Source organism: Taeniopygia guttata, chromosome 4, assembly GCF_048771995.1.
Source record: "Taeniopygia guttata chromosome 4, bTaeGut7.mat, whole genome shotgun sequence".
Taxonomy (NCBI): Eukaryota; Metazoa; Chordata; class Aves; order Passeriformes; family Estrildidae; genus Taeniopygia; species Taeniopygia guttata.
Genome location: NC_133028.1, coordinates 2,084,759 through 2,106,881, shown reverse-complemented (window position 1 = coordinate 2,106,881; position 22,123 = coordinate 2,084,759). Strand labels below are relative to the sequence as shown.

Sequence of the window (22,123 nt, the reverse complement as noted above, 5' to 3'; positions counted from 1 at the left end):
CCCCCCCCAGCACTTGCCTGGCATGATGACCTCGGGGTAGCCCAGCTTGCGAGCCACGGCCGTGCAGCGATCCACCAGGTGAGGGTGGTCCTTCCTCACCTGGCTCAGGTCTCCCCACAGCATCTTCAGGGACACCCAGAGCCCTGCAGGGACCACCGTGACAGGAGCCACCAAGTCCTGGACCCTGCAGGGACTGCCTCATGTGACAAGCAGATGGCCCAGGGGACACAGGGTCTCTACCTTGTCCCTTGTGGTTGATGTCCTTCCCCTCCACCGCCTTCCGGATCATGTTGTGAAGGAAATCACCATCAGCAGCCACCCTGGAAATGCCACATTTAGGAGAAAAACCTTTTCTCTTTGGTCCTTGTCCCTCTTGTCCCCTGGCAGCCGGTGTCCCCATGCCAGCCAGGCTTTGGGGTGCTGCTCCCCAGCACTCCCCCCACCCTCGGGGCTCACAGGTGGACGGGGATGAAGTGCTGCTTGTCCTCGTCGCTGTCACACGTCCCCTTGGTGATGTCGGTGATGTCCATCACTGCAGTGACACAGAGGTGGCACCGTGGCAGGGGTGGCACTCCCACCCAGGACAGGGTGGGTGCTGCGTCCCTGGGGCAGGGACAGCACAGAGGGGACAGCGTGGGGACAGCCCCTCCGAGAGCTGCGGTCTGCAGGCAGGGAAAAGGGACAGCAGGAGCAGCCCGGGGACATTGCAGAGGTGGTGGCAGTGCCAGGGTGGTGGCACGGGTGTCCCTGGGGAGCCCAGCCCCACCTGAGATGCCGAAGGGCCGGCGCAGCCCCGTGCTGAGCTTGCGGCTGTGGCTGTCCCGCAGGTCCATGCGCCCCACCCGGATGATTTGGCACACCAGGAACAGCCGCTCCCTCTTCAGGTCGGCGCTGCCCAGGTCCTGGGGGGACAGACAGGGGCCGTGTCACCCTGGCAGCACCGCAGGGGACATGCCAGTGCCAGGTGATCTCGGCGTGCCCGTGGGCACAGAGCTACCCCGCTGCCCCGCACCGTGGGGACAGTGGCACACAGCCCCGCTGCCCTGGGGGTCTCTGTGCACCCCAGGAGCCCCAAAACCCCGCGGTGGGGACAATGGCAGGACCCACGGTGACAACAGGTCACCCTAGACCAGGCAGTTGGGCCAGCGGGGGTCAAGCTGGCATGGCATAAGGATGTCAGGGTGGCCCTGTACCCAACTCCGGCGACACTGGGGAGGGGATCGGGTCCCTCGGGTGCTGCCCCTGCGCCAAAACCTTCCAGCGGCGCTAAGGACAAGGGATGGGGACACGCCACAACGCGTGGGGACACGCGGGGACATCAGCAGCGAGCAGAGCAGAGGGAGGCAGCGGAGCCGAAGTGCTGATGCTGCTCATTAACATTGATTTTCCTTGCCTCATTTGCATCTCGATTGCTCCGCGGTGTCCCGGGGGTCAGCAGCCAAAGCGCTGAGTCAGCAGCGGGTGCCGAGGGGCGTGGGACGAGCGGGAACGGGGCACCCCGAGACCCCCGGCACCGGTAGGGCACCCCAAGGGGCACCGCCAGGGCGGGTGCCACGTCAGGGATCTGGGAAGGGGATGGGGGTACACGAGCAGCGGGGCTGATGCGGGAGGAAGGGGGACACGGGGCACCCCAAATGCTGTGGGTGGGAGCAGATCTGCAGGAGGGGGAGGTGGGAGGCAGCAGTGGGGTTCCCCCGGGGGTCTCCACTCACCGTGAACACGACCTTGAGGTTGTTGAGCAGCTCGATGTCCTGGGGGACGCCGGTGCTGGCCCAGCAGATCACGTAGTTCTCGCTGTGGGGTGGGTGATGCTTGAGGTGGGCACCGGGGTGGCAGAGCCCCTACCGACCCCACAGCCCACCAGTGTCCCCAGTCACCGCGCTGGTCACTTCACCAGTGCCAGGAGGAGCTGTGGGCTGTGCCATGGGATGTGCTGCATGGTTGGCACGCCATGCCCAGTGCCCCCTCCCCCTGGGACACCCGCTGGGTCCTTCTGGATGGGTGGGGAACACCACAGGGGACAGCAGGCCGAGCATCCAGCAGGGCAGGGGTCTGTCCTGAGCTCCAGGACCCCACCTGATGATGCGCTGCTGGCCGGGGTCGTAGAGGGCCATGAAGAGCTGCGCCTCCTCCCCGATGTGGCAGACGAAGTTCCGCACGCAGAGGTAGAGATTGTGGGAGGGCGAAGTGCACCCATGGGTGCCATGGCCGGCTGCTCTCTGCTGCGAGCTCTGGGGGGCACGAGGTGGCTCAGCCCCACGGCTCAGCCCCTGCCACATCCCCTGGCACATCCCCTGGCACAGGGGATATCAAGCTCTGGGTGCAGGGTTGGCAGCGGCCTCACCGTCTCCTCCTGGATGCGCTGGGTGAGGGTCTGTGCTGCTCTCCTGTGAGCCTGGAAGAGGCTGATGACGCTGCTCCTGTCAGGGTCCAGGATGTTCTCCTCCTCATCCCGCACCACCAGGTCCAGAGCGAGGATCCTGCAGGGGCAGGCACGGGGTGAGGCAGCAGTGGGGCCACACGGGGCTGTGTGTCCCCCCAGGACTCACGTGTCCTTGCACCTCCTGTCCCCTCAGACGCCACTGGCAAAGGGGACAGGAGTTGGCAGCACCAGGAACATTCCTGGCCCAGCCATAACCCTCGGCCGGGTGGCTTGAGCAGCTGGTGGCATCCAGGGCTTCCTTCTGTCTGCCCTGGGACCCTGGCAGGGGTCAGGAACCCCCCTGGACAGAGCCCCCAGAGACACTGTCTGTGATCTCTGTCCATGGAAAAGAGTTTTCAATCTTACAGGATGAATTACCAGCTCTGAGTGTTTGATATCAGTAATAATTAAGTGTGGCACGGGTGCAAAAGTAAAATTTTATGATTCTAGATAAGGGGTTCAAAGGGGACAAGATGGAGGAAATTGGGTGTGCCTTGTCCTTTTCCTCCTTCTTCATGCCCTCCATGTTTCACTGTGGTGTTGGCATTTTTCTGTTGGTTTAGGCTGGGGACACACTGTTCAACGTAGGTGACAGATATTGGCACGTTATTGTAAATCCAGCACAGGTAGTTTGTGGTATATATATATATATATATTTATGTTTGTAACATTATATACCAGAAACTGTGGACTGGGTTTAGGTTGGTGACACACTGTTCAATGTAGGTGACAGATATCGGTACGTTATTGTAATATATTAAATAGATTTAAATATGTATATTTAAATATATATATATAAAATATATTGTAAATACAGCACATGTAATTTCTGGTATATAATGTTTGTAACATGCCACTGAGGGATGTTACATTGGCACATTATTGTAAATATAGCACAGATGGTTTCTGGTATATTATGTTTATAACATTATGTACCAGATATAATGTTTGCAATATTATAGACCATAAACTTGGGTCTGGGTTTAGGTTGGGGATACACTGTTCAATGTAGACGACAGATATTGGCACGTTATTGTAATATATTAAATATATTTAAATATATATATATATTAAATATATTGTAAATCCAGCACAGGTAGTTTCTGGTATATAATGTTTGTACCATCCCACTGAGGGCAGAGCCCCACACGCTGCCCTGCAGGACAGAGCTGCGGCAGGGCAGCAGAACATGTTAGAGATAAACAGAATAAACAACCTTGAAACCAGCACAGACCAATTATGGCTTTTCTTTGGCAGCGGGGCTGAAAGACAGAGACTTTCTACAATCCTGGAATCATCAATATCACGGATTCCAGCACCCAGCCACCCCAGGACAGCCAGCTGGGACGATGGGCACACCAGGCAGTGCCCATCAGCCCGTGCCAGAGGCAGATTTGTGTCCCTGTGCCCCGTGCCCGCTCTCACTTGTTGCCATAGTCCATCGTGCCCGTCACCTCCTTCCTGAGCCGCAGGAGTTGGTCCTTGGGCAGCGTCCCCGAGAGCAGCTGCGAGCGCTGCTCCAGCAGCTCCTGCATCATCCTCTTCACCTGCCCGTAGCGCTCCGTCTGCCCGGCCTGTGGGGGCACCACGGGGTCATGGGGGTGCCCCCAAAACTGCTCCCAGATCCCCCCACCCCACACCCAGACCCCCCAAACCCTCACCACATAGAGCTGCTTCCAGATGGTGCCCCACTCCCGCAGCGTGGTGGTGATCTCCTGCACCGTGGGCATCTCGGAGGGCACCACGCTGTCCTGCACCCTGTGGGGGGCACAGGGAGCCCTGGAGTGCCCTGGCACCGCAGGGACCCACTGCCCCTGCCCCTGCCCTGTACCTACCCCCGCTGCTCCACCACGGTGCCCTTCAGCCGGATCAGCGAGGCTGGGAAGATGCCCTGAGGGAGATAAATCCATCAGCACCCCCAGGATGGGAGATTTCCCTCAGGTGGGCACAGCTGGGGGCTCCCAATGCCACAGGGTGCCCAGCCTGGAATGCCCTCTGCCCCCCCAAACCCCAGCGTCCCCCCATGGACAGGGCAAGCTGCTATCTATGCCCCCTCTGCCCACCCCCCAGACACCCAGCAGGGACAAAATGCCACCAGCAGTGCCCCCCAAACCCCAGCACCCCCTCACCTACCCGGGCAGCCCCCCCCCAGACACCCAGCAGGGACACAATGCCACCAGCAGTGCCCCCCCAAAACCCAGCACCCCCTCCCAGACACCCAGCAGGGACAGAATGCCACCAGCAGTGCCCCCCAAACCCCAGCACCCCCTCACCTACCCGGGCAGCCCTGTTCCGGAGCGAGTACCCGCAGTACCAGCCTGCAAGGGGAGGGGACATCATCAGCCAGGCCCCGTTTTGGGGACAAAGGAGGTGCAGGAACCCATGCTGGGGTGCACCCAAGGGTGCTCTTACCCTCAGAGGCCTGCAGGATGTGCACCATCTCCCCGATCTGCAGCGGGAGGTGATGCTCCTTGGTGCGGGGGAAGTTCCACACGGCTGTGGGAAGAGGGGATGGGAGTTGGGATCCCTTCCTGGAGCCCCTCACCAGCCCCCCCCAAGCCTTGGGGACCTGCACCCCATAACCAGCCCCCCATGGGTGCCCCCTGTTCAGCCCTGAGAGATGGGGAAGGGCTGCAGCCCCACAACCAGCATGAGACCCCCAAGCAGCCTGACCCCAAACCCAGGCACAGCAGAAGCCCCCAGCCCCTTTTTGGCACTCAGGGGTTCCATAAGGGACCCCTCTGCCTGCCACCCACACCCTGGGTGCTGGTGGTCCTGCTCCTGGCACAAGCAGTGCAGGGAGGCAAGTGCCAGCTGAGCCCCTGCCCAGGTCTGGTGGCCCAGGGACAGGTCTGGTAGCACAGGGATAGGTCTGGTGGCACAGGGACAGTGTCTGGTGGCTCAGGGACAGGTCTGGTGGCCCATGGACAGTGTCTGGTGGCCCAGAGACAGTGTCTGGTGGCCCAGAGACAGGTCTGGTGGCCCAGGGACAGTGTCTGGTGGCTCAGGGACAGGTCTGGTGGCCCATGGACAGTGTCTGGTGGCCCAGAGACAGTGTCTGGTGGCCCAGAGACAGGTCTGGTGGCCCAGGGACAGTGTCTGGTGGCCCAGGGACAGTGCCTGGTGGCCCAGGGACAGGTCTGGTGGCCCAGGGACAGTGTCTGGTGGCTCAGGGACAGGTCTGGTGGCCCAGGGACAGGTCTGGTAGCCCAGGGACAGTGTCTGGTGGCCCAGGGACAGGTCTGGTGGCACAGGAACAGTGTCTGGTGGCTCAGGGACAGTGTCTGGTGGCCCAGGGACAGGTCTGGTAGCCCAGGGACAGTGTCTGGTGGCCCAGGGACAGTGTCTGGTGGTCCAGGGACAGTGCCTGGTGGTCCAGGGACAGTGTCTGGTGGTCCAGGGACAGTGTCTGGTGGCCCAGGGACAGGTCTGGGGACAGCAGAGCTGGTGGCAGGGGAGGAGGGCGGTGCTCTTGGTGACCAGCAGCTTCCTGCCTGGCTGTGCTGTGGTTGTCCCTGTCGCTATTTCTGGCCCCAGGGACAGCTCTGCTTTGGTCCCCAGATTGGGGGACAGTCCCTGCACCCAGGGGTCCCTGCCAGCACCATTCCTGTGCCCACCCTGAGCTCCAGGCAGGGCCAGCTCATCCTGCAGCACCCCCAGACCCACCTGGGCACCGGGAGCCCTCCTATCACCCTGAGCTCCTCATGCTGGGAGCTGCAGCAGCTCAGGTGGTGCCCAGGACCCTGCAGCAGCTCAGACAATGTCCTGCCAGGACCCTGCAGCAGCTCAGGTGATGCCCAGGACCCTGCCAGGACCCTGCAGCAGCTCAGGTGGTGCCCAGGACCCTGCCAGGACCCTGCAGCAGCTCAGGGGGTGCTCATGACCCTGCCAGGACCCTGCAGCAGCTCAGGAGGTGCCCAGGACCCTGCAGCAGCTCAGGAGGTGCCCAGGACCCTGCAGCAGCTCAGGCACTGCCCAGAACCCTGCCAGGACCCTGCAGCAGCTCAGGCACTGCCCAGAACCCTGCCAGGACCCTGCAGCAGCTCAGACAATGCCCATGACCCTGCCAGGACCCTGCAGCAGCTCAGACAATGCCCAGGACCCTGCCAGGACCCTGCAGCAGCTCAGGCAATGCCCAGGACCCTGCCAGGACCCTGCAGCAGCTCAGACAATGCCCAGAACCCTGCAGCAGCTCAGACAATGCCCATGACCCTGCCAGGACCCTGCAGCAGCTCAGGTGGTGCCCAGGACCCTGCCAGGACCCTGCAGCAGCTCAGACAATGCCCAGGACCCTGCAGCAGCTCAGGAGGTGCCCAGGACCCTGCAGCAGCTCAGGCAATGCCCTGCCAGGACCCTGCAGCAGCTCAGACAATGCCCAGGACTCTGCCAGGACCCTGCAGCAGCTCAGGAGGTGCCCAGAACCCTGCAGCAGCTCAGGCAATGCCCAGGACCCTGCCAGGACCCTGCAGCAGCTCAGGCACTGCCCAGGACCCTGCCAGGACCCTGCAGCAGCTCAGACAATGCCCAGGACCCTGCCAGGACCCTGCAGCAGCTCAGTTTTTGCTCCAGCACTGCAGAAAATGCAGAGGAAGGGTGCAGGAAACGGCCCCACAAGAAAAGGGAAGAAGCAAAGGGCTGCCAGAACCAGCAGAAATGGGGGTGCTGCAGAGAGTGGGGGTGCCCAGGGCTGCTGCAGGGCACGGGGGGATCAAAGTGGGGGTGCTGCAAGGCTGCTGCGTGGGTCCTGCTGGCACTGTCCCCGTTCCTGTGCCTTCTGTCACCAGCCCTGCAGGGACTTGGTGCCCTCCTGGCATCACCTCACAGTGGCACCACCATCATCACCCAACCGCCACCACCGTGTGGATGTCACCTCATCCCTGCGCCCCTCCAACCAACTGGAACCCCCCTCAGAACCCCCCAGACCCCACTCACCCACGCCAAACTTCTCCTTGGTGGGCAGCCAGGGCGCCATGGTCACCGGGGCACCGGGGACGTGTCGCTGCAGAGCCACGGGTGGTTCCTCCCGCCACCGTCCCCGTGTCACGTGTACCCCCAAATTGTGAAACCGCCGCTTCCTCAAGTGTTGGGGTGCCACCCCACTCATCTGCCACCGTCACGAGTGGCGTGGTGGGGATGGAGCCCTCAGGGCCACCCAACCGAAGTTGTGGGTGGTGAATTGTTGTGGGCACTGGGATGGGTTGTGGTGGCACCAGGCACAGGGTCACCCCTGGGTGCTGCCACCACCCCACAGGTCACCCCCATGGCCAGGACAGACCCCCCTGAGCAAAACCGGCCCAGAGGGACCCCGGTGGGTGCGGGATCAGCCAAAAACGGGCAGAACACGGTGCCAATCCGGTGTCACCACCCCAGCCGGTGCTGCCCGGTGCCCGGTCCCTCCCCCGCGGCCCCGCCGGGAGCTCAGGTCAGGCCGAGCCGGACCGGACAGACCGTTCGCCGGTCACGGAGCTCCACCTGCCGGTCCCACCGGGAGCCGCTTCGGGTGCGAGGCACCGGTACGGGCTGCCCGGTATCGGGATGCCCGGCACCGATACACCCCGTGCTGGTACGGGATGCCCCGTTCCGGCAGCGATGCTCAGCACCGGTATGGCGAGCTGGTACGGGATGCCCAGCACCGGTACGGCGAGCACCATTACGGGATGCACAGCGCCGGTATGGCGAGCACCATTACGGGATGCTCCGGTATGGAAGGACCGGCACCGGTACGGAAGGACCGGTACCGGTACGGCATGCCCGGCTCCGGTACACAGACAACAGTATAGGATGTCCCGCATAGCAATACCCGGCACTGCTATGGGATACACCAGCACAAGACGCCCGGTTGTGGTACGCCCGGACACAGTCCGGTACCGGGAATCCCGGTGCGAACGGGGGCTGTGGGCGGGCTCGGGCTGCAGCCGTGCCCGGTTGGGAGGGGCACAGCGGAGCTGGCGGCGGAGGGCGGAGGCGGGAGCGGCACCGGGAGTCCCGCGGGCCCCGCCCGCTCCGGTGCCGCCGCCACATCCGGGTCCCGCCCGGTGCGGCCGCTGATTGGCTGCCGCTGGACACGTGACCGCGCCGCCAGGCGGGGCCCGCGATGGCGCGCGCAGGTGAGCGGCGGGACCGGAACCGGAACCGGAACCGGAACCGGGGCGGGAACCGGGGCCGCGGCCCGGAGGGGGTGCGGGGGACCTGCCCCTAACCCGCCCCCCGACTCGCTGAGATCCGCACCGGGCACCTGAGCACCGGCACCGGGCCGGACCGTCCCGTACAGGTGCTCCGCCGACCCGGTCCGGCCCGTGCCGTTCGGGACCGACCCTCGCAAGGTGTCCGCCCTGTCCCGCAACCCCCGTGCGCTGCCTCGCTCCGGTCCCCACGCACAGCCCTGTCCGGTCTCCGCGCTCCGCTCGATCCTGCGGGGCTCCCCCGGTGCCTCATCCCCTTTCCCGGTTCCCTGCCCGTTCTCCCGGTCCCCCCCACCCACACTCCGGTTCTGTTCCTAATCTCCGCGGCCGTGTCACCCCTCCGCACCCATCCGTCCCCGGTATCCGCGGGACGGGACGTGGCACTGGGCTGCACCGGGCGCCTTCCCGGGACGTAGGCGGGGGTGGGTCAGCGCCGGTCCCGCTCCACCCCCGCCCGCCCTCGCAGCTCCGGTGTCCCCGCCATGGCCGGTTCCGCGGCCCCGGGTCCCCTGCCCGGGCCGAGCAGCCCCGGCTCCGCTCTGGAAGAAGATGAGGAGGAGGATGAGAATGAGGAGGAAGATCCGTCCCTGAGTTGCGACGGCGACCTGGAGGTGAACCCCTACGATGGGCTGCCCTTCTCCTCCCGGTACTACGAGCTGCTGCGGCAGCGCCGGGAGCTGCCGGTGTGGAGCACCAAGTACAGCTTCATGGAGCACCTGGAGGGCAACAGCGGCATCGTGCTGGTGTCCGGAGCCCCCGGTACCGGCAAGAGCACGCAGGTGAGGACCGGGACAGCCTCCGGGCAGGCACCGTGAGCTCCGGGCAGAGCGGAGAGGAGGATCGGTGCCAGATCCCTCCCGCTGGCCCGGGGACCCGGTCCCAGCTGCCGGTGACACCCTGGCAGACTTTGACCGGGGAGTGGTGGCGCAGCAGGGGCCGGAATGAGCTCGGTGGCCTCAGGCTATCGGGGTGTTGGCCCTGGGCTCCCGGTGCTCAAACAAATCGGTTCCCTGGGTGTGACCCACCGGGCTGGGCTGGCACTGCTGGATTTGGGGACCAAAGCTCCCGTGGGGGTTTGGGGTGCAGCAGGGTCCTGGGGACACTGAGGCACAGCTCATGAGGGGCTCAGAGGTGACAGGAGGAAGCAGGACTCAGGTCCCTGGTGCCAAAGGGACATCTGTGTGGCCTTGGCGCTGTCCCACACTGTCAGTTGGCCAGCAGCTGCTCCCTGCTGCTGCTTTTCCTCTCTGTGGTGTTGCCCAGGCCATTGTCCCATGTCCCTGATGTGACAGCGGGGCAGGAAGCTGCAGGTGTGGGACCATGGGGCTCCTGTTACAGGCTCAGAGCTGACAGGAGTGGGGAGAGAAGATTCAGCCCCTGGCCCTGGAGATCCTGCAGCCAGATCCATGGGGATGGTCCTTGTGCCCTTTGGAGGGGTACACAAGGAGGGGACAGTCCTGAAACCACGCCACCCCATGCTGTGTCCCCACAGATCCCTCAGTGGTGCGCCGAGTACGCCCTGTCCATGTCCTTCGCCCACGGGCTGGTGGCCTGCACCCAACCCCACAGCCTGGCCGCCCTCAGCCTCTCGCTGCGTGTGGCTGATGAGATGGACCTGAACCTGGGCCACGAGGTGGGCTACTGCGTGCCCCACGAGGACTGCTGCACCCCCGACACCATCCTCAGGTACGGCGGGGACGGGAGCACGGAGCCCTAATCCCCCTGAGCTCCGAAGAAATCCTTTAATCCGGCCTGGCCTCGCCGCAGAGCAGCACGGGCTGCAATGGGGAGGGGGCTGGTGTGGGGAGGGGATGCTGTGGGAAGGGGGCTGTAATGGGGAGGGGGCTATAATGGGGAAGGGCTGTAATGGGGAAGGGGCTGCCGTGGGGAGGGGGCTGTAATGGGGAAGGGGCTGCTGTGGGGACAGGGCTGTAATGGGGAAGGGCTGCCGTGGGGAGGGGGCTGCTGTGGGGAGGGGGCTGTAATGGGGAGGGGCTGCAATGGGGAAGGGGCTGCCGTGGGGACGGGGCTGCAATGGGGAGAGGATGCCATAGGGAGGGGGCTGCTGTGGGGAGGGGGCTACCATGAGGAAGGGGCTGCCGTGGGGACAGGGCTGTAATGGGGAAGGGCTTGCAATGGGGAGGGTCCTGCCATGGGGGAAGGGGCTGCAATGGGGAAGGGGCTGGTGTGGGGAGGGGCTGTAATGGGGAGGGGACTGTAATGGGGAAGGGGCTGCCGTGGGGAGGGGATACCGTGGGGAAGGGGCTGCCATGGGGAGGGGATGCTGTGGGAAGGGGCTGCAATGGGGAGAGGATGCCGTGGGAAGGGGCTGCAATGGGGAAGGGGCTGCTGTGGGGACGGGGCTGTAATGGGGAGGGGGCTGCAATGGGGACGGGGCTGCCATGGGGAAGGGGCTGCCATGGGGAGGGGGCTGCCATGGGGAGGGGTTGCAATGGGGAAGGGGCTGTAATGGGGAAGGGGCTGCCATGGGGAAGGGGCTGCTGTGGGGAAGGGGCTGCTGTGGGGAGGGGGCTGCCGTGGGGAGGGGGCTGCCGTGGGGAGGGGGCTGTAATGGGGAAGGGGCTGCCGTGGGGATGGGGCTGCAATGGGGATGGGGCTGTAATGGGGAAGGGGCTGTAATGGGGAAGGGGCTGTAATGGGGAAGGGGCTGTAATGGGGAGGGGCTGCAATGACGACGGGGACGTAATGGGGAGGGGCTGCAGTGGGGAGGGGATGCTGTGGGGACAAGGCTGTAATGGGGAAGGGGCTGCAATGGGGAAGGGGCTGTAATGGGGAAGGGGCTGCGATGGGGAGGGGGCTGTAATGGGAAGGGGCTGCAATGGGGAGGGGGCTGCCGTGGGGAGGGGGCTGTAATGGGGAAGGGGCTGCTGTGGGGATGGAGCTGCCATGGGGTGGGGATGCTGTGGGAAGGGGATACCGTGGGGAAGGGGCTGTAATGGGGAAGGGGCTGTAATGGGGAAGGGTCCTGCCATGGGGAAGGGTCCTGCCATGGGGAATGGGCTGCTGTGGGGAGAGGATGCCGTGGGGACAGGGCTGTAATGAGGAAGGGGCTGCCGTGGGGAGGGTCCTGCTGTGGGGAAGGGGCTGCCGTGGGGAGGGGGTGAGCCATTTCCACGCTGACCGGTCAGGGCGGTGGTGGCAGGTTCTGCTCGGACGAGATGCTGCTGCGGGAGATGACGTCGGACCCGCTGCTGCGGCAGTACGGGGTGGTGGTGCTGGACGAGGCGCAGGAGCGCACGGTGCCCACGGACGCGCTGCTGGGGCTGCTCAAGGACGTGCTGCGCCAGCGCCCGGCCCTGCGCCTCGTGGTGGTCACCTCGCCCGCCCTGGAGCCGCGGCTGCGCTCCTTCTGCGGGGATCCACCCGTGGTGCGCGTCCCGGGGCACGGATCCCCGCCACAGCTGCTCTACCGGGAGCCATCGGCCCACGGGAGCGTGGCCGCTGCCTGCCAGGCCGTGCTGGACATCCACCGGCGCCAGGAGCCCGGCCACGTCCTCATCTACCTGGCCAGCGAGCAGGTGGGCTGATGGGGGAAGTTTGGGGTGTTCCTCTCAAAGAACAGCACGGGCAGCTGGGGTGAAACTGGGGGTATGGCACAGCACCCTGAGGTGGGAATGGGGATGCTGTGGGTGTCAGCAGTGTCACCCGTGCCCCCTTGTCCTCGCCCAGGAGATCTCCGGGGACGCTGTGGGTGTCAGCAGTGTCACCCGTGCCCCCTTGTCGTCACCCAGGAGATCTCCGAGTGCTGCTCTGCCATCCAGACGGAGGCGGCGGCGCTGAGCGCGGCGCTGGGCCCGCTGCTGGTGCTGCCGCTGCACCCCGGCGTGGGTCGGGCTGCGCAGCGACTCTACGAGACCCCCGAGGAGAGCCGGGAGCGGCGTGTCATCGTCACCCACCGGCTCGGGGACTCGTCCTTCTCGCTGGGCACCGTGCGCTTCGTCATCGACTCGGGGCTGGAGCTGCGCAGCGTGAGTGGGACGGGGCGTGAGTGGCAGTCTGGGTGTGCAGAGGGGTGTGATGTTCCAGGCTGGGAGGAGGGGTCTGCCCCAGGGAGGTGGCAGCAATGGCTCTGCAGTGGCAGGGGTGCCCCACAGTGTGAGAACCCCGGGATTGAGTCAGGGGTCTCGTGTGGTGGTAAAGTCTCTCCTCCAACCCGTGCTTCCAAAGAAAGACTCCGCAGCCTCTTGTGGTTTGGTCTCAAGGCAGTTTATTGCTAGTTATCTAAAAGATTGTCTTGGTCAGCGGCCCAGGCAGAGACACACACTCTCCTGACACCCTCACTGTCCGGTGTCTCTGTCATCTCTCCCCCTGCCCAGGGCTGCTGCTATCTTTTATATGATATATTACGTATTATATGTTTACAGATTTTCCCCAATACCTACTATCTATGTTACAATGTGCTCTTCTACTCTAAACCAATCTGTGAGTGCCAACATCACCAAGAACATGGAGGCAAGGAAGAAGAAGGAGGAAGAACAGGATCAGGCCCACTTTCCTCCATCTTAGAACTCCAGACCCCCATGTACAAAGTCAAACCCCCCTGTACAGGTGTTAAAACCCCCTTGTACAATACTAAAAAATTTTCCCCTCTAATTTGTGACTACTTTTACTATACCATCCAACCCTCTGTGACCGCTTGTTCCACCTTCAAAGTTGGTAATTCATTCCATGGTTCAAACTCAAGATCACAGCTGTTTTCAGCTGCTTGCCAGGGTCTAAAATGCTTTTGACCAAGGCCTGGAACCTCTGAAAATGTCTGAGGGACATTTTGAGTTCCGACACCGCAGTGTCCCACTCACAGCCTCCCGCAGGTGTACAACCCCCGCATCCGCGCCGAGTCGCAGGTGCTGCGGCCCATCAGCCGGAGCCAGGCCGAGTCACGCATGCAGCGAGCAGCTGGCAGCCCCCCAGGTGAGACCCCTGCTCTGCTGTCCCCCCGGCACCTGTCCCCACCCTGTCCCTGTCCCAGCTGGTGGCCTCTCTCCTGCAGGCACCTGCCTGCGCCTGTACTCGGAGGCGTTTGAGCAGCGGCTGCCCCCCAGCCCCGCGCCCCACGTCAGTGAGACCAGCCTGAGCCGCCTGGTGCTGCTGCTGAAGCGCCTGGACATCGCTGACATGGGCCAGTGCGACTTCCTCGACCGGCCAGGTGCAACCCCCGGGGCCAGGCACGGCGTGGGGGGCTGGAGCAGAGGGGTACAATGGCACAGCCATGGTTGTGGCCGTCACTGCGGCCTGGTTGTCTCTGGGGAGGGACTGGGGGCTTGGTGGGTGCAGCACAGAGTGAACAAAGCTGCCTGATGTCCCACCCCAGCCCCCGAGTCGCTGATGCAAGCGCTGGAGGACTTGGACTACCTGGCGGCCCTGGATGATGACGGGAATCTGTCGGAGGTGGGGATCATCATGTCGGAGTTCCCGCTGGACCCGCAGCTGGCCAAGGCCCTCATCGCCTCCTGCGAGTTCGACTGCGTGGAGGAGATGGTCAGCCTGGCTGCCATGCTCACAGGTATGGTGTGGGGAATGGGGCTGCCCTCGGGAGCAGCACCGCCACGGAGGTGCTGTGGGCACGCAGTGATGCCCCTGCCCACCCCCAGCATCCCCCTGCTTCGTGCCCCTGTCCACGCACCTGGAGGAGGCCGTGGCCCTGCGCCGGCGGGCGCTGCTGCACCCCAGCGGGGACCACTTCACCCTCATCAACATCTTCAATGCCTTCCAGCAGCGTGAGTGTGGGCAGGGCCTGGCAGTGGGGAGCTTGCACCCCTGTGGGCGTCCCACAGAGCCCTTCGTGTCCCTTGTGTCTCAGCTCTAGCCTGGGGGCTGTGCCCCGTCCTCAACCCCTGTCCCCACCGTGTGAATGGGTCAGAGACAGGGGGAGCAGCAGTGCTTTTGTGTTCCCCAAGCCCCCAACCCAGCGGGCTCTCTGCTCGCCTGTCCCCCTCCCCATGACACCACATCATGGCCCCCACTGTGTCTCATGTCACTGACTCCACTGTCCCCACACTGCTGACCCCACTGTCCCACTCCTGTCCCCACATCATGACCCCCACTGTGCCACCCCTGTCCCCAAATCATGACCTCCACTGTCCCACCCCTGTCCCCACCTCGCTGACCCCACTGTCCCACCCCTGTCCCCACATCACTGACCCCACTGTCCCACTCCTGTCCCCACATTGCTGACCCCACTGTCCCACCCCTGTCCCCACCTCACTGACCCCACTGTCCCACCCCTGTCCCCCATCACGACCCCCATTGTCCCACCCCTGTCCCCCCTTCGCTGACCCCACTGTCCCACCCCTGTCCCCACATCATGACCCCCACTGTCCCACCCCTGTCCCCCCCTCACGACCCCCACTGTTCCACCCCTGTCCCCCCATCATGAACCCCACTGTCCCACCTCTGTCCCCACATCATGGCCCCCACTGTGTCATTCCTGTCCCCATGTCACTGACTCCACTATCCCATCTCTGTCCCAACATTGCTGACTCCACTGTGCCACCCCTGTCCCTACATCACTGACCCTGCTGTCCCACCCCTGTCCCCACATCACTGACCCCACTGTCCCACCCCTGTCCCCATATCATGGCCCCCACTGTCTCACCCCTGTCCCCACATCACAACTCCCACTGTCCCACTCCTGTGCCCACATCACTGACCCTACTGTCCCACCCCTGTCCCCATATCATGACCCCACTGTCCCACCCCCGTCCCCCCATCATGACCCCCACTGTCCCACCCCTGTCCCCCAACCATGGCCTCCACTGTCCCACCCCTGTCCCCACCCCGCTGACCCCGCTGCCGTCCCGCAGACGGGGGGGACGAGGGCTGGTGCCGCAAGCACGGCGTGTGTGCCGAGGCGCTGCGCCTGGCGGGCACCGTGCGCGCCGAGCTGCTCGAGGTGATGCGCCGCATCGAGCTCCCGGTCTCACCACCCGCCTTCGGCTCCGACACCAACGCCCTCAACATCCAGCGCGCCCTCATCTCCGGCTACTTCCTCAAGGTGAGCCCAGCAGGCTGTGGGGAGCTGTGGGGGAGACTTGGGGGTGTGCCAGCCGTCCCCACTCCCTCCTGCTCCTCGCAGGTCGCCCGAGACATCGATGGCTCCGGTAACTACGTGATGCTGACGCACAAACACGTGGCACACCTTGCCCCCGCCTGTGGGTACCTGCTGCGCTCACCCCCACGCCGCCTGCCCCCCTGGGTGCTCTACCACGAGTTCAGCATCTCTCAGGACAACTGCCTGCGCGTGGTCTCGGAGATCCAGCCCCAGATGTGAGGGGATGGACGGGGAGGGACGGGTCATTCCTTGTGGGGTGTCCCCATAGCTGGCTGACCCCGCGCTGTCCTCGCAGGTTGGTGGAGTTGGCACCACAGTACTACCTGAGCAATCTGCCACCCAGTGAGGGCCGGGACCTGCTGATGGAGCTGCGGGACAAGGTGGTGGCTGCAGAGGAGGCGCCGGCAGAGCCGGAGCTGGCACAGGCGGCCGGAGGCGAGGATGAGCACGGGGACGTCTGCGTCCTGCAGTGAGCCGGAGCACCGGAGCCCCGCGGTGGGGCTGCCTGGGCTTGGCCGTGACCCTGGGGACAGGGGAGCCCCGGGGAGGTCCCAGGGGGGCTGTGTGGCCGCAGGGGCTGTCCCGGGCAGGCACGGGCATGGCTGGCACTGCCTCAGCGCCGCGCCGCGCTCAGTCGTGGGCCAGCAGTCCAGCACCTCAGAGCGTGGATTGGAGAGTGCTGGCCCCAGCCCGGGGAGTGTTGTGGGCCCTCCCCACTGGGGTCCTTCACCCCATCTTTCCCCACGGTGCTGTGGGGCTGGAGGTATCACCCATCCCGCTCCCCCCACACCCGGGGCTAAGGGGCCACGCACGGGTCCCTCCTCCTGTATAAAGTTTTGTGACCTTTGCTCCTGGCTTCGTGTCCGTGACTGCAGTGAGGGGTTTGGCCAGGGTGGGGTCCATCCTGCTGTGAGACATCACCACAGAGGGGTCTGGCCAGGGTGGGCTCTGTCCCTGCTCCTCCCATCTCCCAGGGATGGTTTCTGTCTGTGAGGCCTCTCTCCCCTCAGCCACGCCGAGGTGCTGAGGACACCCCTGTCCTTTGCATCAGGACTTCCCCTCCCTGGTTGTGGTTCTTCTGCAGAAGCCAAGAGGAAGCTGTGGTTGGCGAGGTGGGGGCGAGCAGGCCCCCAAACCATCTGCTGGCGGCGCCTGCTTCCCCCAAACAGAGCGGGGCACGGGTGCACCCCCGGGCAAGGCGCCCCATCCCTGCCTCCCTCCCCTGCTGGGCTACCCCCCAGTGCTGCAGCCGAGGGCTGGGCTGCTGCATGGGGCCTGGGGGGTCCCCACAGCCCACGCACAAGGGCTTGGCTGTGCTCAGGGAGGGGCCTTGGAGGTCCCGCTGCCCTATTCTGGTGTCCCAGTGCCTCAAAAGGTGAGAGCTGGGCTCCCCCAGCCTCCCACAGTTCCCCTTTGCTTTCTAGGAACTGCAGAAAGTACATGAAAGTGTGCAGCACTCACCCCCCACACCCGGCTGGGGTCTGCTGCGTGCCCCCCACACGGGCTGGCATCAGTGGGGTGGCAAAGGGGCAGCTGGTGACCATGATGAGCTTTGTCCCTGTGTCCTCATCTCTGCACAGCATCCCATGGGATATGCAGCAACCCAAGGAGGGGAGGGAAGGGCTGTGACAACCTGAGCCCCTGTGGAAACCCACCCAGAGGTGCCCAGCCCTGAGCTGCCCCTCTCCAGCCCCCTGGCACAGGTGCTGATAGACCTCAGAGCTCCCCCCACCCCATAGCAGGGCACTGTGGGGGCTCTGTGCAGCACACAGCGATGTGCAGCCCCTCAGGTGCTGCAGGGGCTCAGGACCCCTCTGAGAGAGCTGGGACCACCCAAAACCATCCCAGCTGCCCGGTGGGTGTTCCCAGGGGGACCCATCCTCTGGCATTCCAGGGCAGGGCGTGTGTGCTGCCCCCTGCCCCGGGAAGTACCAGCAGTGGTGTGGGTGGGAGGCGAGGGGCTGAGCGTCCCATTCTGCACTTCTGGGAACTGTGATGCTGCTGTGACTGCACCTTGGGGCAGCCCCGTGGAGTCCAGCCCACTATAAGACCACAGCCCCTGGCTCTGCTGAGCCCACCAGAGGCACACGCAGAGGTAGGCACAGACCAGGAGGGTTTGGGGGGTCTCAGGGGGATGCTGCTGCCAGGGCTGGGGGCTCTGCCCTGGCTGTGCCACTCTGCTGGGTGATGTCCCTGCTCTTTCCCTTCCCAGATGCTGGTGCTGGTGGGACTGGCGCTGTTCCTTGTGCCTGCAGAACCCCTGACTGCCTTCCCCCCAAAGTGTGAGTGCTGCTCCCAGGGCATAGGGGAGGCCGTGGTGGGGGGAGCAGGAGAGTGGGGGGCATCCCAAACCCACATCCCTCTGAGGGGCTGCACAGCTCTGCTGGGAGATCAGAGGGTGGGAATGGGGTGAGGGAGTGGGGGGATGGATCTGGAGTGCAGCAGCAGGGTGAGAACCGTGGGACAAGGTTGTGAGGCCAAGGGACACCCGGTCCCATGGTGGTTTGGGGGACAATCTTCCCCTACCACAACCCACTTCTGACCACAGGCTCTGCCTCTCACCTCCAGTCCAGGTGGGGAAGCTCAACCAGGACGTGGTGGTGAGATGTGACACTTCAGAGCAGCACATCTACTGGACACTGAACGGGGATGAGGAACCCATGGCTGAACTGGTTCCTGAGGGCCAGAAGCTCACCATCGTCGGCTTGGACCTGCCAGCCACGGGCAACTACAGCTGCTGGGCTGGCCCTGGTCACCTGCTGGACACCACCTACGTGGTGCTCAGCAGCACCCGTACGGAGGGGCCTGGACGGGGGTGATGGGGTGCAGGGGGTGGGGGGCTGAGGGCAAAGAGATTCTCACACCCAGCTCATGGCCATGAGGAGCAGGAGATTGTCATGCCCAGCCCATGGCCATGAGGACCTGGAGATTCTCATGGCCATGAGGAGCAGGAGATTCTCACACCCAGCCCATGGCCATGAGGAGCAGGAGATTCTCATGGCCATGAGGAGCAGGAGATTCTCATGCCCAGCCCATGGCCATGAGGAGCAGGAGATTCTCATGGCCACGAGGAGCAGATTCTCACACCCAGCCCATGGCCATGAGGAGCAGGAGATTCTCATGCCCAGCCCATGGCCATGAGGAGCAGGAGATTCTCATGGCCATGAGGAGCAGGAGATTCCCATGGCCATGAGGAGCAGGAGATTCCCATGGCCATGAGGAGCAGGAGATTCTCATGCCCAGCCCAAGGCCATGAGGAGCAGGAGATTCTCATGGCCATGAGGAGGAGATTCTCATGCCCAGCCCATGGCCATGAGGAGCAGGAGATTCTCATGGCCATGAGGAGGAGATTCTCATGCCCAGCCCATGGCCATGAGGAGCAGGAGATTCTCATGGCCATGAGGACCAGGAGATTCTCATGGCCATGAGGAGCAGGAGATTCTCATGGCCATGAGGAGCAGGAGATTCTCATGCCCAGCCCATGGCCATGAGGACCAGGAGATTGTCATGGGCATGAGGACCAGGAGATTCTCATGCCCAGCCCAAGGCCATGAGGGCTGTGGGGCCGAGGGGAGCCCCCCCAGTGCCATGCAGGGAGGGGGTCCTGCTCCTGGCCTCATGCAGCCCCTGACCAACCATCCCTCAACCCCTCAGGCGAGGAGGAGCTCAACGTGTCCTGCCAGGCCGAGTCCTACAACGGCTCCTTCCACTGCTCCTGGCCCGGGCCCCCCTCTGCCATCTTCCGTGCCCGCCTCATACGCAGGTGGGTGCCCTGGGACCCCCCAAACCCACCCCAGCACCCCCACCACCCTCCCCTAGAGGTTGCTCACACCTCCCTGCCCACAGCGATGGCTCCGTGGGGCCGTGGGTACCGGTGGCCAGTGAGCAGGACCAGTTCAGCACCAGTTTGGCAGACACTTTGTTCTGCCCCTTCGGAGAGGAGCTGCGCCCGCTGCAGCTGCACCTGGAGGGGCTCTCGGACACCTCCTACCTCAACCTCTCCAGGCATTTCTTCCTGCGTGACATCGGTGAGCTCAGGGCAGGAGAAGTGGGGTGGGGGTGTCCAAGAGGTGCTGGAGGTTTTGTGGGGGGGTCTCAGCCCCTGTTCTGTGTGCACAGTGCGTCCTGAGCCGCCCCAGCAGCTGATCCTGCAGCAGCGAGGGGAGCAGCTCCACCTGGCCTGGGCCCCCCCGGCCTCCTGGCCGCTCCCCAAGTCCTACTTTGCGCTGCTCTACCACCTGCAGTACGAGCTGCACAACGGCAGCCAGGTATGGGGGGATCTCTGCCCCTGTGCAGGTACCCCATGTGCCCACCCTGTGCCATGGCCCCTCCTCACTCTGCCTCTTCCCTTCTTGGGGTGATCAGTGTCACCCCTGGGTGTCACCTCTGCTCCCCGCAGCGCTGCCAGGCTCGGGGGGTGCCGGTGTCCCCCTCCCCGAGGGTCCCCCCATGCCATGCCCTGCCCCTTTTGCAGGTTGAGCAGTTCGTGGAGGGTGCAGAGGAGACGCCGGTGCCGGTGGGAGCAGGGTGGGTGCGGATCAGCTGCCGGGACCCCTACACCCCCCCGGCCTGGAGCCCCTGGAGTGCCTGGATGGGCCTCGATGCACCCCAATAACGGCGGTTTTGAGGGTGCTGACCCCACAAACCTGCTTTCCCCACAACTCCCATGCCTTAACAGCTTGGAAAAAGGATTTTTTTTTCCCCCTATTAAAACCCTGGGATTGGCTTTGCCACCACAAACCCTGCTCGGTGTCTGTGTGGGCTCCCCCTGGCACAAGGCTCAGCCCTGGGGTCCATCTGCAAGGCTGGGACAGGCTCCACTCGGGGACAGGCGGGGTAGAGTGTCCTGCCCAGCTTCCCTGAACTCCCCCAAGCCTCAAAAACCCACCCAGCTCTGCCTCCTTTGTGGGGACTGTGGTGGGACAACAGGAGAAGCACCCCGGGGAGCAGGATCCCATCCTGACCCTAAAGTGCTGCTGGCAGTGGGGGGATCAGCGACCACCCCAGCTCCGTTTTACCGAAGCTGTGACCCCACAGTGTCCCTGTGAGGTGCTGCACCCTCAGGCAGGAGGGAACCCCCACCCCTCCATGAACTTCCCACGGAGCCCCCCACAGACCCCTGGAGCACAGCCGGGGGTGCTGCCCACCCCCCTCCAGCCGGGCCGGCTCCGGGTGATGCCACGGGGCTTTATTGAGGTGTTTCCACGCGGGTCTGGGCCGGGACCCCCACCCCGGAGAGGCTGGTGAGCGTGTGTCCCCCCGGGCGCTGCCCTCCCGGGCTCCCGGGGCACCCGTGGAACCGGGGGGCAGAAGGACCGGGGCTCCGTGAGTCCAGAGAGCTCCAGAGGGTCCCAGGGAATCGTGGGGGTCTGGGGTCCGGCGGAGGAACCGGGGTCCGGTGGTGATGCTGAGGATCCGCTCCCGGGACCGTGGGTCCGGTGGTGGGACCGGGGCTCCAGAGCTCCGGTCACGGCGGGACCAAACCGCCCAGGCGGAGCTCCTCGCTCTCCAGCATCTCCCTGGGAAAGAAGGGCCGGGCTGAGCCCCTCGCCCACCCCCGTACCCCCCACGCCCCCCTCGCGTACCGGTACGCGGCGATCTCCGCCTCCAGCGCCATCCGCAGCCGCAGCAGCGCCGGGTACTCCCGCAGGCACCGGGCCATCTCCGCCTCCGCCGCCCCGATCTCCCGTTCCAGCTCCGCCACCCGCTCCTGAACCGGCCCGTCAGCAGCGCCGGGGCCGCGGGGCGACCCCCGGTCCGACCCCCGATCCCCTGGACCCCCACCTACACAGACTCCCTGATCCACCCCCCACCCCGCACGGATCCCCGGGGAGACCCCCGCCCTATATGCACCCCTAAGCCCCCACCCCACAGGGACCCACGGGATCCCCGCACCCACACCCACGCACAGGGACACCCACGCAAACCCCACCTCCCAGTCCCACCTGGACTCCCCCATCCCATGCAGACCCCTGACCCCCGCCCCTCCCCATCCCCACCCCCCTTCTCCCCATCCCTCCGGGCATCCAGCTCCAGCACCGCCCCCTCCCCAAAAAAACATCCACCCCCGCTCCCTCCCAACCCCCCAGGCGCCCCCAGCCCCCCCAAATCCCGCACCTGGTACTTGGCCAGCTCCCCGCTCCGCCGGTCCCGCAGCCCCTCCAGCTGCCGGTGTAACGCGCCCACCGCCCCCCGTAACGCTTCCACCTCGGCGGCTCGGGCTCGCAGCAGCCTCCGGTAACCGGCGGCCTCAGCACGGGCACGGAGCACCGCCTCACCGCCCCAGCGGCACCGGGGCCGGCCCTCGGCCGCGCTCATCCCGGTGCTGCTGCGGTCCCACCCCTCCGCGTCACGGAACCGCGGCCAATCCCGCCGGTACCGGCTGTCCCACCCTCCCGAGAGCAACGGAGAGGGGGAGCCCGCAGCAGCCTGGCCCCCCAAAAGTGG

The 22,123-nt window shown here is 64.8% G+C and overlaps 4 protein-coding genes across 9 annotated transcripts in view; 2 read left to right on the top strand and 2 right to left on the bottom strand.

The window, feature by feature from the left end:
* The window catches only part of LOC100227341 (dedicator of cytokinesis protein 2), a 46,143-nt gene extending 38,503 nt beyond the window's left edge, over positions 1-7,640 (bottom strand). The window contains exons 1-13 of one of the 2 annotated variants that reach the window (XM_072927867.1): positions 7,355-7,640; positions 4,835-4,918; positions 4,700-4,740; positions 4,258-4,313; positions 4,084-4,180; positions 3,848-3,996; positions 2,345-2,480; positions 2,077-2,231; positions 1,713-1,794; positions 767-902; positions 457-532; positions 241-320; positions 18-143 (exon numbers count right to left, since the gene is read on the bottom strand). In XM_072927867.1, the coding sequence (XP_072783968.1) occupies positions 18-143; positions 241-320; positions 457-532; positions 767-902; positions 1,713-1,794; positions 2,077-2,231; positions 2,345-2,480; positions 3,848-3,996; positions 4,084-4,180; positions 4,258-4,313; positions 4,700-4,740; positions 4,835-4,918; positions 7,355-7,526 (1,390 nt within the window). In that variant the 5' untranslated portion in view covers positions 7,527-7,640. The remainder of the gene's footprint in view (positions 1-17; positions 144-240; positions 321-456; positions 533-766; positions 903-1,712; positions 1,795-2,076; positions 2,232-2,344; positions 2,481-3,847; positions 3,997-4,083; positions 4,181-4,257; positions 4,314-4,699; positions 4,741-4,834; positions 4,919-7,354) is intronic. The other variant, XM_072927868.1, reaches the window with a different exon arrangement.
* Positions 7,641-8,409: 769 nt separating this feature from the next.
* On the top strand, positions 8,410-16,524 carry DQX1 (DEAQ-box RNA dependent ATPase 1). 4 transcript variants are annotated; one of them, XM_072927863.1, is made up of 11 exons: positions 8,410-8,529; positions 9,071-9,383; positions 10,097-10,290; positions 11,768-12,143; positions 12,357-12,593; positions 13,437-13,536; positions 13,616-13,771; positions 13,937-14,128; positions 14,217-14,342; positions 15,429-15,891; positions 15,972-16,524. In XM_072927863.1, exons 2-11 carry the CDS (start codon positions 9,087-9,089, stop codon positions 16,147-16,149), a joined length of 2,319 nt encoding a protein of 772 aa, XP_072783964.1. In that variant the 5' UTR covers positions 8,410-8,529; positions 9,071-9,086; the 3' UTR covers positions 16,150-16,524. The 4 variants fall into 4 exon arrangements, with proteins under 4 accessions (XP_072783964.1, XP_072783965.1, XP_072783963.1 ...); XM_072927864.1 differs by lacking the exon at positions 8,410-8,529 and adding an exon at positions 8,547-8,693; XM_072927862.1 differs by lacking the exon at positions 8,410-8,529 and adding an exon at positions 8,547-8,745.
* Positions 16,525-16,662: 138 nt separating this feature from the next.
* Positions 16,663-21,035, top strand: LOC115494797 (interleukin-12 subunit beta-like). Its single transcript, XM_072927866.1, has 7 exons — positions 16,663-17,771; positions 17,889-17,958; positions 18,245-18,469; positions 19,331-19,439; positions 19,523-19,704; positions 19,796-19,944; positions 20,151-21,035. The coding sequence occupies exons 2-7, from the start codon at positions 17,889-17,891 to the stop codon at positions 20,289-20,291; spliced, it is 876 nt and encodes a 291-aa protein (XP_072783967.1). The 5' UTR covers positions 16,663-17,771; the 3' UTR covers positions 20,292-21,035.
* LOC121469845 (alpha-internexin-like) lies at positions 20,850-22,053 on the bottom strand. Of its 2 annotated transcripts, none has more exons than XM_041715598.2 (3): positions 21,794-22,053; positions 21,268-21,386; positions 20,850-21,195 (listed from the first exon to the last, which is right to left on the bottom strand). In XM_041715598.2, the coding sequence occupies exons 1-3, from the start codon at positions 21,992-21,994 to the stop codon at positions 21,144-21,146; spliced, it is 372 nt and encodes a 123-aa protein (XP_041571532.2). In that variant the 5' UTR covers positions 21,995-22,053; the 3' UTR covers positions 20,850-21,143. The 2 variants fall into 2 exon arrangements, with proteins under 2 accessions (XP_041571532.2, XP_041571531.2); XM_041715597.2 differs by having other exon boundaries at positions 21,262-21,386; positions 21,794-22,049.
* Positions 22,054-22,123: the final 70 nt, after the last annotated feature.

What these genes read in the sequence shown, in the direction of transcription:
- LOC121469845 (XM_041715597.2), bottom strand. Translation starts at nt 21,994, where the DNA reads ATGAGCGCGGCCGAGGGCCGGCCCCGGTGCCGCTGGGGCGGTGAGGCG. An exon ending in GGGAGCTGGCCAAGTACCAG is followed by an intron (nt 21,387 to 21,793) that starts GTGCGGGATTTG and finishes GGGCCGGTTCAG; the next exon opens with GAGCGGGTGGCGGAGCTGGA. An exon ending in GCGGAGATCGCCGCGTACCG is followed by an intron (nt 21,196 to 21,261) that starts GTACGCGAGGGG and finishes CTTCTTTCCCAG; the next exon opens with GGAGATGCTGGAGAGCGAGG.
- LOC115494797 (XM_072927866.1), top strand. Translation starts at nt 17,889, where the DNA reads ATGCTGGTGCTGGTGGGACTGGCGCTGTTCCTTGTGCCTGCAGAACCC. An exon ending in CGTGCCCGCCTCATACGCAG is followed by an intron (nt 19,440 to 19,522) that starts GTGGGTGCCCTG and finishes CCCTGCCCACAG; the next exon opens with CGATGGCTCCGTGGGGCCGT. An exon ending in AGCTGCACAACGGCAGCCAG is followed by an intron (nt 19,945 to 20,150) that starts GTATGGGGGGAT and finishes CCCCTTTTGCAG; the next exon opens with GTTGAGCAGTTCGTGGAGGG.
- DQX1 (XM_072927863.1), top strand. Translation starts at nt 9,087, where the DNA reads ATGGCCGGTTCCGCGGCCCCGGGTCCCCTGCCCGGGCCGAGCAGCCCC. An exon ending in ACCCCCGACACCATCCTCAG is followed by an intron (nt 10,291 to 11,767) that starts GTACGGCGGGGA and finishes CGGTGGTGGCAG; the next exon opens with GTTCTGCTCGGACGAGATGC. An exon ending in AGCAGCTGGCAGCCCCCCAG is followed by an intron (nt 13,537 to 13,615) that starts GTGAGACCCCTG and finishes TCTCTCCTGCAG; the next exon opens with GCACCTGCCTGCGCCTGTAC.